This window comes from Clinocottus analis, unplaced genomic scaffold (genome assembly GCF_023055335.1).
Source record: "Clinocottus analis isolate CAN_PGR_092001 unplaced genomic scaffold, fCliAna1.0.p SCAF_5, whole genome shotgun sequence".
NCBI classification, from domain to species: Eukaryota; Metazoa; Chordata; class Actinopteri; order Perciformes; family Cottidae; genus Clinocottus; species Clinocottus analis.
Window position 1 is genome coordinate 12,788,389 of NW_027176207.1, and position 14,474 is coordinate 12,802,862.

The following is a 14,474-nucleotide window of genomic DNA, read 5'->3' on the forward strand; positions in this document are numbered from 1 at the left end:
ACCCTCAACTCATCAAGGTACACGTAATCCTGAACACAAGACAGTTAAATATGTAATTTGTGGCTTGAAGGTTACACCAGAAAGTCAACAGCACAGACAATCCTGAGATCAGCTTAATAAATGTCAATGAGCAAAGTGAAAGAGATGTGTCTGCAATGCCCTTGACTCAAAATTGCTCCAGTAAAGCATACTCAGAGTCATCACGACAGCTTTGGTCGTTGTGGGCAGCTTCCAGGTGTAAATGTGCATTTGCTTTCATCAGTGCACTATGAAAAAGTGCAGCTTTGCTTTCCATAAAACCTTTCTGTATGAAAAATGCTAAGTGAAACAAATGTTTCGGACAGGATAATGAAAATGTTACTCAATATATTGCAGACCAGTAAATTACTGTCATCATCATTAGTAAGACTCAAAATGTATGTAGTCATGACAGTAAACATATAAGTTACATAATGTTTCTTTTTTTCTGCTCAGATTTGTATTCATGGACTAATATGAGTGTTTATTTATGCCATCACACGGGGCGCTGTTTGCCAAAGTCTCACATTGTGTTTGTGCGTTTAAAATGTTCACCGGGTGGGCTGACGGTTACTTGCTGCATTCTCGCCTTCTCGTCGTGTGGGACGAACAAAAATGCGTTTATTACAATAATAACTAAATTAAATTACATTGTTGCTGTGTCTTGGACTGTTTATAAGAAGGACATGTATTTGGATCACGACGTACTGTTGTTGCACCACACTGTATATAAAAAGGGGCCAAAGGTACCACCTGAACCGCCCGCTTAGTTCTTATATTCGGTCACGTGACGATTGACTGGAGGCATCCAGATAACAAACGCACCCATTCAGTTCAGTGACAGAAATGGCTACCACGGAAGTAGGTGAGTTGCTTCATAACGATATTATGTTTACGTTATTTCCTTCCACAAAGACAGCATTTAAACTAGTTTACATTGGTTTGTTAGGGCTTTTTTTTTACACGTTCAACAGTCAAAGTGATTTAAGCACCAGGCTGTTTTCTCCACGTTCAGACCCTCTGAAGCTAGTTAACAGGTAACTAGCTAGCCGCAGTTGCAGCAATGATGCCCTCCATAAGCTATTACTATTTGTTGCTACGTTATGTCTAAACAAAACCAGGTCATGCAGCCATTTAACGTTACTGTGTATTGATCAATTGGGGTTGACTATGGCCTTCATCTTTGCGGCTTAATACTTCAATACAGTCTTTAGTAGGTCTTCAATCTCACATGTAGGTCAGTCATTTGTGCAGTAATCAGATATGTAAACATAGTATTCAATCAATCGATACTATACTATACTAAAACATGTTTTTAAATCCCTTATTGCCATCCAACAGTCATGTGCATTGATTTTCTAATTTGGTCACATTGACTCTACTTTGACAAACTTGTCAATTGACAAAAACGTTTGTATGTCCAGTGATGACTTGAGGCTCATTTGTCTGTCTTACTCTCTCTGTCTCTCAGAGCGTAGACGAGGCCATCTGGCTGCTCTGTCTATAGCAGCAGTGGTCATAATCGTGGGAGTCCCTCTGTGGTGGCGAACAACTGAAACGTACCGCGCCTGGCTGCCTGTCAGTCAGATAAATGAGTTGTCTAATCTGCAGGTTTGTTCATGCTTTCTGCATCACACATCACTATATCATCATCTATGTCATCTTCCGTGTGTAATGTATGTGTACCTTTAAAAAAAAAAAAAGTTCCTCTCTTTGTTTATATATTTTTGTAGCTGCAATTGAGTGCTGATGTGGAGGTTGTGTTTGCACGTGGAACGGTGACACCAGAACAGCAGAAAAAGGTCCCGCTGACACAAACACAGGATGAGGAACACACAGTTAATGGTGATTTATGAATTAATTAATCATTATTGAAGTCTTTGGTTTGTCTTGTGGTTACAAAAATATGAAGGTAATGCAAGCCTCAAATGTGTTTGTTTTCAGAGGACACAGCTTTGAGGTACAGGTATGAGACAAGGTACCGCACAGCTACAATCATGGAGGAGGACGCCCTGAACCAGCTCACTGCTGCAGGTGAGTCGTCTGCGAGTCAAATCGAGCTTTCAGCTCTTTTATTAACTCAGTGCGAGTTCACAGTTCCTAATTTCCGTCCCTCACCCTTTTTATAGAGGCAGATCTATCTCTGCACACGCTCAGTGAAAGTCCGTGTGGCTCTTTGGTTGTGTATGTAATCCCAGAGTCATCTTCACTGCTGCCTGAGGTAAACACTTAAAATGTTGTCTTCTTTTTGTTTCCCTTTATTTAGTCCTAAAGAGCATTGTTTGGCTATTGTTGGTCCTGTCATATTCTGTCTTTCATTAGTTTGTATTTGTTCATATGTTAAAAGAGTTCAATACAAGTCTGTGTTTAGTTTTATTTCATGATCAAATTATGTGGAATTTATTAGCCTTTTCCCTATAATCTATTTAATCTATTCTGTCAATACCTTTTAGAGACACACTTCTAACTGTCTAAATGCAGTACTATCAAACTGTGCAGTACTGGCACAGTTTTTTATGAGCATTAGTCTTTTATGAGACTCCGGATAAATAGTAGATAATATACTGATCTGTACCTTCATGCCTCTTAGGATGTGGACGTGTATGTCGGTCAGCGGCGAACAGCCCTGCTGCGTATTGGTGCCCAGATGAGAGTGGGCAAGACACTAAATCAAATACTGGCTCATCTGGAGCCTCGGATCAAGCAGGTGCTGCAGGTGATGTCTTTCAGCCATACCGACATCAACGCGGCCCTCAGCAACAGAGTCCGTCTCAGCCCTGGCAACAAAGAGAGCATCGCTGACAGTATGAGAACCTTCAAGTCCAGCCCAGGTTGGTCTTTGTTTCATCACCGGCATGACGGAGACCAAAGCTTCAAATTATACTTTAACTATGTGAACACTGTTTTCTGTTTATACTGTTCACTCTCTCTTAAGGTTATGAGATAACATTCAGTCTGCTGAACCCTGACCCAAAGTCACACCGGCTACACTGGGACATAGAGGGTGCTGTGCAGACCTACATCCAACCTATGCTTACCAAACTGGCGTCTGTGGCCAACTTTAGCATTGACTCTCAGGTAATGTCTCTGTGCAAATTTGTGACTCTGCACAGTAACAGGATGCTCAGCCAGTGTATGTTAACGACCACATTCTCGTTGCAGACCTTATACTATGCCATGCTCGGTGTCAACCCGCGTTTTGACAGCAGCCTCAGTGCCTACACACTCAACTCTGACAGCCTTGCACATGTGATCAACCCTGTGGAGGCTAGACTGGGTAAAATAAACACTGAATGTGTTACAAATGTGGCGTAGTTTGTTCTGATGAATTTGTTTATGTATATGTATATATGGGTGTGTGTCTGTGTGTAACTGTCTTTTTTGCATTTGATTTTAAGGCTCAAACGCTGCATCTTCCAACCCGGTGTTGAATTTTCTTCTGTATGTCCCGGATGCCCACCATTCACCCCTTTACATTCGGGACCGCAAGAAACAGGAAGTGCCCTCTAATGCGTTTCACTCTCCACGTTGGGGTGGAATTATGGTAAAATAATCCAAAGGCATCACTGGGGGACAGTGGTTTACTATAAATGTGTAATATATTACCAATAATGTGTTCAATATATAGGGATTTTGCACTTTTCATTTGCTGTTTTGGGTACTAATCAACCAAATAATATATTTTCCATGTTTTTATAGGTCTATAACGTGAATGGTTTCTATGGACCAGAGGCTGCATTCCCTGTTGATCTCAACATCAACATGGCCAAAGTCATGGGAGTCTTTCTTGCACAGCTTCGGTAAGTGGACACCTACAATAGGACAGGCGTTGCTTTTCATGTAAACACAAGGTAACTTGTCTTTACCATTTCCTGTCAGACTGTTGCTGGGTGTGCAGTCGTCTACCGCTCCCTCTGGCTTCCTGTTGGCACCGTGCGGCAGTACAGGACTAGCTGATTGGGAGCTGGACCGTCTCATGTGGAGTCGGAGTGTGGAAAATGTTGCAACAGCAACCACAACCATCACATCACTGGCACAGCTGTTGGACCAAATAGGCAACATTGTTATCAATGACAACATTGCTGAACAGGTTAGATGCACACACACACTTGCATTAATCAATAGGTTACTATAAGTTGCCTATTTGTGCACAAATATGTGTCGGTGTACTTATCTTGCCGTGTCCGGCCTCATTCTGGGGCATCTGATTACTAATAATTTGACCAGTCAGAGCTTAGTAGGTGGTAAGTAAGAACAGGGACATCATGGATGAAATGTAAGCAGCAGTACTTGTTGTAATTTAAAAACAACCCTCAACCCTTACTTTATGCATTTTTAATAGAGATTATGAGAGGCACATTGCAATTCATGTAATGCAATGCAATCCAACACCCCAACATATTTATTTGATCAGTGTGAAAAACATTATTTTAACTGCTACTAGAAACTACTATACAGCAGCTTCCATGGTAGTTGGACAAGACGTCAAAAGGGGACGGATTTGCAAAATGCTACTGTTTTAATGAGAAATATTACAAAAAAGTTGCTCATTCAAACACAATGTCAAGCAGAACCAATGAATGAACAAATGATAGTGCTTGATTTGGTATTTAGACTTTAAAAGAAGTTGCCTATTGTACTATTCTGTTTAATATATTTTACATTAGTTGTATCCAACTTGTAATTGTTGTTGCTATTGCTCAGGTTTCCAGTGCTGTCACATCTCTTCAGCTGGCTGTGGCTGAATTGGAGGCCGGGAACCTCCCCTTCGCTTTGCAGTACAGTAAAGAGGCCATCCTAGCATCAGAAAGGGCATTCTTTGACCCATCACTCCTCCATCTCCTCTACTTCCCTGACGACCAGAAGTTTGCCATCTACATACCACTCTTCCTGCCAATGTGTGTGCCTATTCTTCTGTCACTTCTTAAAATAGTGTCTGACGCTCGCCAGAAACGCAGAGAGAATAAAGCCAAAAAGGACTGAAGCGCATGAAGGGAAGACAGGTGGTTTAAACAAAACACACGCTACGAACTGTTTGGTCAGTGGCCTTGATATTTAGGTACAAAAGTATGCATGCAGAAAGACTCATTTGCAGCAATTGGGTTCGGAAATTACAAAACAGCCATGTATGATTTTGATTGTTTCAAGGAATTGTGTTTACTGAAAGATATTAATGAATGGCTGCCTTGGCTGTGTGACACTGGAAAGCTTGAAATGTTGTCAATGTGCACAAGTTTTATATTTGAATTCCACTTCTATTCTAAGTTATTAACAAATAAAAACTTAAGTTGTAACTTTTTTTTTGTCTGGTTTTGTAAGAAAAAAAAGAAAACTATATTTTATATTTTTTGATTTGGCAGGCACTGCTTAAGCAATCTGCAGCAATGTCATCGATTAGAATGTAACCTTAACACAAGGTCCACTTGTTAGTTTTTTTTCCAGAATGTTCATTTGCATTTCTTTGTCTACATCAACTGAGGTGTTTGCTATTTTGTTTTTTGTCTTCCTCTCCTTGCTGTCCATTTAGTAGCTAGGTTTTGATCATATTACATGGTTTTCATAAGCTGATGGAATTTGTAGAGTTGTTTTTGAACCGTTGATGAATATATTTTTGATATGATCAGAAGCTACCGAAGGAACCGTGAGGTGACGAGTTAATTTTGTATCAACCTTTGTTTCAAAGGTTAGAGCTTTTTGTATTAAGCCTAACGGACCGGGAGACATTTCCACCTTAGTGCGGCAGGTGGCGCTGTGAACAGATTTAAAGGTGGTTGTGACCCGTCACACCACAGAAGAAGAGCGCTTTGTTGGAGGAAGGCTAGGGTCGCGGCTCGCAAGTTTTAGCTCGTGTTAATTGGATTGTGGCATCCACACCGAAATATTTAATCTGTACTATTAGCTGTGTGGTTATCAAGTAATTCATCGACCACATATTATATACAGTGATCCATCTCGGCGCCATCTTAACGTCTGCTCGACCGGAGAAGATCCGTTTAGCCAGCCTGCTAACTTCCTTAGCTAGCTGTTATTGTTAGCTAGTTTTGTGCTAATATGTCCGTAGTCCGAGGACCTGCAGGGAGTAACGACTGTCGTATATACGTGGGGAATCTTCCTCCCGATATCCGCTCAAAGGATGTCGAAGATTTGTTCTACAAATACGGAGCGATTCGCGATATTGATCTGAAAAACCGAAGAGGAGGACCACCGTTTGCCTTCGTGCAGTTCGAGGACCCGAGGTAGGACGCATTCTCCCGCCACGTCTCGACGTCTGTGTAGCCAGGCTGCACGTGTTTCAAAGAATATCTCCACAAAACACGCGTCGATAGGCCTGTGTTCCCAGTGGCCGATATATTAGGTCTAACCTGCAACAGATTTCTCAAAACCGTTGCAGAGTGGTAACATTATTGAATAATTTGCGTAGTCATTTTGGAGGGAGTGTGGCGCTATTGACTATATGATTATAGAAAGAGGTCTTTCGGATATTTAGTCATATCTAATTTATGTACTCGTTTTAGCGTGGTGTTAACAATACAAATGCTTATTTGCATATAAGTACACGATGGTTGGTTCCATCAAACGTGTTCTCACCAGGCGTTTGCCTTTTCTGCAACCTGGTCAACCAAGTTGGTTCCTAAAACCAAAGGTGTTATGTTGGCATTTTAATCTGCAACCAGTGTTGTAATGGAGGGCAGACTGTCTATACCAATCTTTTCTGGCGATTTTATGTTATACCCACCCTGAGTATACCCATTTACTTTTAGATAACTTGCACATCTAGTAGGATACCCGCCGCATCATCGACCACTTCGCCACCGGCTACAATAGTTAATTCATTAGTTGATCGACAGAACATGCATTTATTATTCAATTAATTATTTCAACATTATCTTTTCAGCTTTTCAAACGTGAAAATGGCTGCCTTTCATTGTTTTGCATTGTTGTAAATTGCATGTCTTTGTGGTGGGACAAAACAAGTCTCATAATGACATATAAGTACCGTGAACTCTGAGGGGCTTTTCACTATCTGATGTTTTATAGAACAATTTACTATGATTTGTTATTAAATAATTTATTGATACATTAATTGACAGTTTATTCCATAACTATTACAATGCACCCCTAACATTAATGTGGTAACATTTCTTGATACTTATGCCGAAGACTATGATTGATCTGATAATTTGCTCACGAGAAAACTTTGAAAGCAACTAATTGCCAAAACATTTCTTATTTCGACCAAGATTGGATTTGTATTTTGAAGCACATTAAAACACCTTCACATAAATTAACAGTTTTTGGGATAAATATAAGGCCACAAATGGAATTGTATTGATGCAAGGAAAAGGAAAGGAGTAATTGACTGCAGGGCAGTGAACACATTTAATATGCTCAACATTTGCACAAATTAAACTCCTTTTAATAAAGAGCAGCTGCCTGGATTCAATAAAATGGCTCCCGTTCTTTCCAATGTATAGATGTACATGTATAAGAAAGGCTGTTATGATTCTACTTAGTCACGTTCATGTTTTGTCATCAGTTTAGTCTAGGTCATAAGATAATGTGTATATTGTGTCCTTAACTAGTAATGTGTTGTTAGTTTGGCTGCATTTTAACCGTTAACTGGCTTTCACAGGGATTCTGAGGATGCTGTTTACGGGCGTGATGGTTATGACTACGATGGCTACCGCTTGCGTGTTGAGTTTCCCAGAAGTGGACGAGGAGGCGGCGGTGGCGGTGGAGGTGGCGGTGGAGGTGGTGGCGGCGGAGGTGGTGGTGGACCGATGGGACCCCAGAGGGGAAGGCATGGCCCCCCCTCTCGACGCTCAGAGTACAGGGTTCTTGTGTCAGGTAGGTGATGTGTTGTCCTTCTGTAAGTTGTATGTTTCTCTTTACCAAAGGGTATAGATAAATGTTTAAGTCTCACACCACCTTTTCCTGTCAGGTCTTCCATCAAGTGGAAGCTGGCAGGACCTGAAGGATCACATGCGTGAGGCAGGTGATGTATGTTATGCTGATGTGTACCGTGATGGCACCGGGGTAGTTGAGTTTGTACGCAAAGAAGACATGTCCTACGCTGTCCGTCAATTGGATAACACCAAGTTTCGGTCTCATGAGGTACGTATGGGATTGCAGGCTCAAGCTAACTTAATAAGGAATAGCTGTGGGACTACGTTTTGGAATTCAAAAGTGTTCTGAAATGAAGAAAGCAGGAGGAAAGGTGGAAATGACTGGGCAGTAAGTAAATGCCAGTGTTATGTTTAAATGGTTATTCAATGTTGCTTTGTATCATAATTGTATGCCTGTCACCTGTATAATGAGGATAACTTATTGTCATATATTCTTAAATGTTTCATCCATCCATTTAGAAGTACCCCACTATTGGGCCACAGAGGTCTGAATAAGATGAACTATTGAACCACAAATGAGATGTTTTGTAACTTAAACAAGGGGTCTTTTAATTGGGGTATAGCAACTTGCACATGATAATTGATGCCAAGTTGTGTGTGTGCGTGCGTGTGTGTGTTTAGGGAGAGACTGCCTACATTCATGTGAAGGTGGATGGTCCTCGCAGCCCGAGCTATGGTCGCTCTCGCTCTCGTAGCAGGAGCCGTAGCAGGAGCAGGAGCCGTAGTCGTAGCAGGAGCCGGAGCCCAAGCCCAAGTTTGAACCAGAGCCAAAGTCAAATCAAGTGTGGGTCACGTCGCGGCAGAGGGTCTCCCCGTTACTCTCCCCGCCGCTCCCGCTCCCGCACCTAAAGCAATGGTGTGGCTTGGAGCCAGAGGAAATCTTCACATCACTCAACAAATCCTGTATAGTCATAACGGATCATCTCATGATACCTGTTTACACTGTCTTCTTGTGTATCCTCTTTTCCCCCACTTTTTGTTGCAGTTTTCTTATTTAGATATATTTTTTTGTCCACGGACCCATTCTTCCTTTTCCCTTTCTCACCATCAGTTTTCTGATCTGTCACCCCTCCCTAAACTTTTCTTCTGCTTGTCTTTGTACGCTTTGTTTTGAAGATTTAACTTCTTTAAAGCATATACTACTGCCCTTTGACCCTCTTGTGTGTCTCTCTGTAGAGTTCAGAGGAACAGGATAGGATGGGAACAGAGGAAACAGTTCATATTAAGATAAACAGGAGGAGGAGTCAAATATGGCACCAATGGTATGATGGCTGTGCCTTGTCAACTGTGAAATCTGCATTATAAGGCTGTTTGTTTTTTAACATGCACTTGACAATAGAGTGCTGCTGTTGAATGTTTTCAGTTGTAACAAGTTCTGTATACCACTTTGTATTTGGAGACTCAAAATATGTGTTTTATTTTTGACTTTTGCTCGTCTTCGTCTTTTAGTCTCCAAAGTAAATATTAGTTGTTTTGGGAATGATTATATAGGGTGTTCCCTATTTTTCACGAAGTAAACTCCCTCGTAGATGCATTTATTGACATTTTATTTTGGTATTTTCTGAAGGTGTGATTCTAACTTGCCTCCTTCTCTTTGGTTCTGCTGGTATTCTGAAGGTTTGGACTGGGCTCATTGTCCCCCATTCCGGAGCCGGATCAGGATCAGAGCAGGATTAGGATTAGGCTTCAGGATGGATACATGGATCAGGAGCATGGGAGCATTTTACCGGGAGATGATCCTGACCCCTGGCCCTGTCCACATAACCCCATCAAACCGGAAATAGGAAAATATTCAAACTAATTTGGCTTTTTAAATAATCCAAATTTTTTTTTTTTTCTCTCCATTCTGTGTGGGACCTCAGAGACACAATTACTGATGGCACTGTGACAAGCGGTTATTTTCAGATTTTTGTTTTTCAAAATTCTAACAAAAAGAAGAGCTCAGCTCAAACCCAGGAGGAGGGCTGGGAGGTGCAGGATGGATCCACACGCTTAAGGAAAGTGGTAAATAGTGAGTGACCATTAACAGCGGAGTAGGGAGGGAAGAGGGAGGACTGGGACGCGACAAGGGAATGTGACCTTATGTGGTTTGTATCTTTTTCTTAGGTCAGTCTTTTGCTGCAAAGGATGATTTGATTGATTTTCTTAAGTATAATCTCAGTATCCTAAAGCTTTATTCTCTTTTAATAAAAATTTCAATAACATAGGTTAAGTGTTTGTGTTTTTCCTTCCCTGTATGTCAAATACCACAAAAGGTAGGGCAAAGAAATACTTGTGTATTTGTGTTTGGGGTAGTTCAACACAACCTGTATGTGATGCCAGTTATTTTTGGATGACTTTATTCCTGATTATGTTTTCAGTGTTCTATAATATTCATCCGAGTGCTAGTTTATGTGTAGTTAATTAATAGTATAATATTGGCCTCCGAAAACTAGAGCGCTAAGAGATCAAGTTAAAAGCTGGGAACATTTTACTGGAAATGTGCTGAAAATAGTGGAATATTCTAACTAAATTGGCCATCAGACAAAATAAAATGTTTCTGTGTGGGACCTCACAGGTGACTGATTATTGTTTTTTGTTAAGGATTATACTTAAAGATAAAAATGAAGAGGGTGGCTGGGAGGTACATATATGATTTAAGCAGAAAAGATGAATTGATAATTATTAGTGTAGGAAAGAACTGTGACAATATTCAATAAAAAGCTAAATTAAAACGTTCCTATTGGGCTATTGTGTTTCCCTTTTTTTAGTATCTGTTCTGTTCTGTCGATCTAATAAAGTCTAGTGAAACCAAGTAAAGAAGACAAAATTAAAGACTATACTATAGAAATTGCTCACTGCTTTGGGGCGAATTAGCATAAATTCCTTAGTTTCCAACTCCATTAATTTTGTTTGACGTAAAAGATAGAAACCCCACCCCTGCTAAAGTGGAATCATCCTTCCTGTTAGTGTCCATTCATGTACAAATGCATCCAGACGACTACTTAAAAAATAGGATGCTTGGGACATAGAACCACACAATGCCACATACAAGTCTATTCATTTACTTTTATTGTAATTGGATACTCGAGCCATGATCTTTAAGTAATCATAAAGATCCCCTCCAGATATTATAAAACATTTTTAAATTATCTGTTTTTATTAAATCTGCAATTCATATTTAAATATTGTTTAATTCGGATGTTTAGCGATAACCATTTTGTTTCATTTCATATGAATTGATTTACTTAAAACATAAGAAATATGATGAACAGTCCATTTAGCAAACTGTCAATGAACTATTTATCATTCTCAATAAGATATATATATATATATATATATATATATATATATATATATATATATATATATATACATATATATATATATATATATATATATATATATATATATATACATACATACATACATACATACATACATGTATGTATGTATGTATGTATATATATATATATATATATATATATATATATATATATATATATATATATATATATATATATATATATATATATTAAATGTTCAACAGCAAATTATCCCCCAACCGTTGAATCTACATTATTGCACAAAGGAAATATTGACATTGCACAGTTTCCTTGCTATTGCACGAGTGAATTGTCGGTTTCCACTGAAACAGTGCTGATTGTAAGTGTGACAGCAGCAGGAAGGACCTCCGGTGTCTCTCCTTCACAACACGAGTGAACCAGGTTATTTGTCCCGCATGCATCCACAGGTCATGATTGTTTTTGTAGTCTTTCTTCGTTGTAGTTTCGCCATGGCAGACTACGCCGGTGACGTCCGCCGTCGCATCGTTTTTACGTAGGTTACTTCAAGAGTAGTCGATTCTCTCTAAGCGAAACTGCTGTCTTTTCCCAACTGCTCCTGAATTCTCCTTCACATCTTTCCTTGACCCCGTGACGTGTTACATCGAGGTCAAGGAAAAGGGCTTAGGAATAGTCGTTAAGAGGTAATTGTTTTGACTTTTCGACCGCAGCCATCGACTGGGAGGAGAAAGGGAGGGGATGAGGCGGTTGAAAGCAGTGCATTCTGGGTTGAAATAAGATGCCGGCAGTGTCCGCAAGTGAAAAACGCCGTCACCAGGGTGGAGGCTTCGCTCCAGCCAATCAGGGATCGGATGCGATGCGGAGGGCGGAGTAAAAGACGCACGCTTTCTTTGGATAAATGAACGAAAAACTGTGCAGCTGCCCATAACGTACAACGCGTGACAATTTAATTTCGCTAAGAGACGGTAAGTTTTAACTGCGACTGTGAACGCGTGCATCGCCAGGCTTGTTTATCAACCAGCCTGTTTATTGTTAGCAGTGGAAAGTGAAGACTGATGCTTCCTTGGCTGGCATGCTAATCTTGCCTGTGCCTCTTGTGTTTTTCCTGAAAAGCTGGATGAATGCCCTCTCCACTTTCTTTCCATGGATGTTTGTAAACCGTACAAATTTAGTTGAAGTAACTTAAATTGTGGCTGAATATGTGCATGCATAGGTATAGGCTACTTTACAAGCAGCAGTAAATCAAAGTTATACTGCTGTCACTTGTGCAGATATATAGGCTATATCTTGTCAGCAACGTTTTATGGCTTACTCTAAATACGTGCAGACTCTCAATCTCTCATTACGTTTATTTATATATCCAGAATAACTCTGTCTACAAGGCCTCATATCCAATTAATTGAATTGGCTAGATGAGTACCATTTATTATCTAACACTGAATTGTGAATCACAAAATCCAAATGTATGTAGATTTATTAATACTGCTGTAGTGACTGGAATTGCAATGACATGAATCACTATTTGCACTTTAACTAGTAAGAGAATAATGTCACTTGATGATTTGGTTTTCTCCCTTTTGCAGTCATACCGCCAAAATGACTGAGAAGAAGGCAGTGATAAAGAATGCAGACATGTCTGATGAAATGCAGCAGGATGCTGTGGACTGTGCCATGCAGGCTATGGAGAAGTACAACATTGAAAAGGATATTGCCGCCTATGTCAAAAAGGTACATTAGATATAATAAACGAGTAGTTCAAAGGTGTAACATGTGAAACTTGTTGTGAATGACTTTTCTATGATATGCTAATCATTATTGTCTCCCCCAAAGGAGTTTGACAAGAAGTACAACCCAACATGGCATTGTATTGTTGGGAGGAACTTTGGCAGCTACGTGACGCACGAGACTAAGCATTTCATCTACTTCTACCTGGGCCAAGTGGCCATACTACTGTTCAAGTCGGGCTGAAATCCAAACATGCCCGCCCCCCTCAAACTACTTTTATTCAGCCATTAATACTTCTGTGCCACTCTGTTTATTTGCTACACCGTTGTGCAGACATGCCTACCTCATGGTTTCCTGCTTGCTTCAGTTTGTTATTGTGTGCCACCTTCTACACTAGCACCATTGGTGGATGGCACTTTAGTCATGCCTGGACTGGTGATGTGCCGATCATAGAAAATGCCAATTTATAACACCTCTCCATTCCAGCACTCAATCAACGTTTTTGCATCTGACAGACTTGTAACTCATGATTTCCGGATATTATTTTTGCTGTGCATTGCTGCACGGACCTTGTACATTGTTTCATATGGATATGTATAATAACTTATTTTTCATGGAATTAAAACAAGCAACAGAAAGTTTTTGTTGAAATGCCTTTAATTTTCAGTGTTGACTGAGCTTGAATATAAATTCCAAGACTGTTGCTTACAATTAATAAAGAAAACTACATGCCAAGAGATTTAAGGTTTTCTACATGCTTTAACATTCCTGTTTCCACTTCAGTTGTGAATCTTTACAATGTTGGTCCTGTATATCTCTGGAATGTAATTTAGTGTGGAGTTTGGTATTGTACAATTTTCAACATGATGAGCTCAGAACTGACTCAGTAAATTGGTTCAAAATATGTACGTCTGCCTTGACTTTGCTTCACTTGCATGTGGTAATATGTAATGTCTTGACCTTCTGATCACATTATTGTGACCCTTGATACAAACTTAAGATCTTTGCGGCTACATTATAATATGCTGCACTTCATTTAAAGGAAGTATTATACTCTACAGTCCAAGAACTGGGGCCTGTCTCGCGAAGCTGGGTTAACATACCCGGGGTTTCCCTCAGTTATCCAGCAGATGTCCGCGGTCTCGCTTTTTGGTCTCACGAAGCCGGTTATCAAGGCGTTAAATCAACCCAGGAGTGTCTCATCTAGAGCTGTGCTCGTGCACATAAAAGGGGCGGAGTTAACTCCGTTGATCGTGCATCAATCGTGCACCATGAAGGAGCCGAGAGCAACGTATTTTACAAGGAAGGAGCAAATTACGATCTTAAGAATGTATGAAAAATAGAGAAAGAATACAAGCATAAAGCAACACTGCTGCAGCAGCCAGAAGCCGCAAGAAATCGCGGCAAAAAACAGCGATTCTGTTAATGCAGAAATGACTGGGATTGTAATATTAAATCACTGTCTCAAATGTATGTTCTTATTTTTGATTACCTTTTCGTTTTAACAATTTAACCTCATCTCATTTGCAACCCCAAAACG

At 40.1% G+C, this 14,474-nt stretch overlaps 3 protein-coding genes across 6 annotated transcripts; all 3 read left to right on the forward strand.

The window, feature by feature from the left end:
• Positions 1-830: 830 nt before the first annotated feature.
• On the forward strand, positions 831-5,295 carry pigs (phosphatidylinositol glycan anchor biosynthesis, class S). Its single transcript, XM_068600814.1, has 12 exons — positions 831-883; positions 1,490-1,629; positions 1,752-1,863; positions 1,963-2,052; positions 2,148-2,239; positions 2,609-2,849; positions 2,954-3,096; positions 3,181-3,295; positions 3,417-3,562; positions 3,718-3,818; positions 3,898-4,108; positions 4,723-5,295. Exons 1-12 carry the CDS (start codon positions 865-867, stop codon positions 4,999-5,001), a joined length of 1,689 nt encoding a protein of 562 aa, XP_068456915.1. The 5' UTR covers positions 831-864; the 3' UTR covers positions 5,002-5,295.
• Positions 5,296-5,815: 520 nt separating this feature from the next.
• On the forward strand, positions 5,816-10,129 carry srsf1b (serine and arginine rich splicing factor 1b). Of its 4 annotated transcripts, XR_011080004.1 has the most exons (6): positions 5,816-6,254; positions 7,652-7,866; positions 7,961-8,133; positions 8,547-8,828; positions 9,102-9,187; positions 9,543-10,129. XR_011080004.1 is itself a non-coding variant. In XM_068601056.1 (4 exons), the coding sequence occupies exons 1-4, from the start codon at positions 6,070-6,072 to the stop codon at positions 8,772-8,774; spliced, it is 801 nt and encodes a 266-aa protein (XP_068457157.1). In that variant the 5' UTR covers positions 5,816-6,069; the 3' UTR covers positions 8,775-10,129. The 4 variants fall into 4 exon arrangements, 1 of the variants encoding a protein (XP_068457157.1); XR_011080002.1 differs by having other exon boundaries at positions 8,547-9,187; XR_011080003.1 differs by having other exon boundaries at positions 9,102-10,129.
• A 1,883-nt stretch (positions 10,130-12,012) lies between these two features.
• Positions 12,013-13,673, forward strand: dynll2b (dynein, light chain, LC8-type 2b). Its single transcript, XM_068600876.1, has 3 exons — positions 12,013-12,174; positions 12,793-12,937; positions 13,040-13,673. Exons 2-3 carry the CDS (start codon positions 12,806-12,808, stop codon positions 13,175-13,177), a joined length of 270 nt encoding a protein of 89 aa, XP_068456977.1. The 5' UTR covers positions 12,013-12,174; positions 12,793-12,805; the 3' UTR covers positions 13,178-13,673.
• The last annotated feature ends 801 nt before the right edge of the window (positions 13,674-14,474 follow it).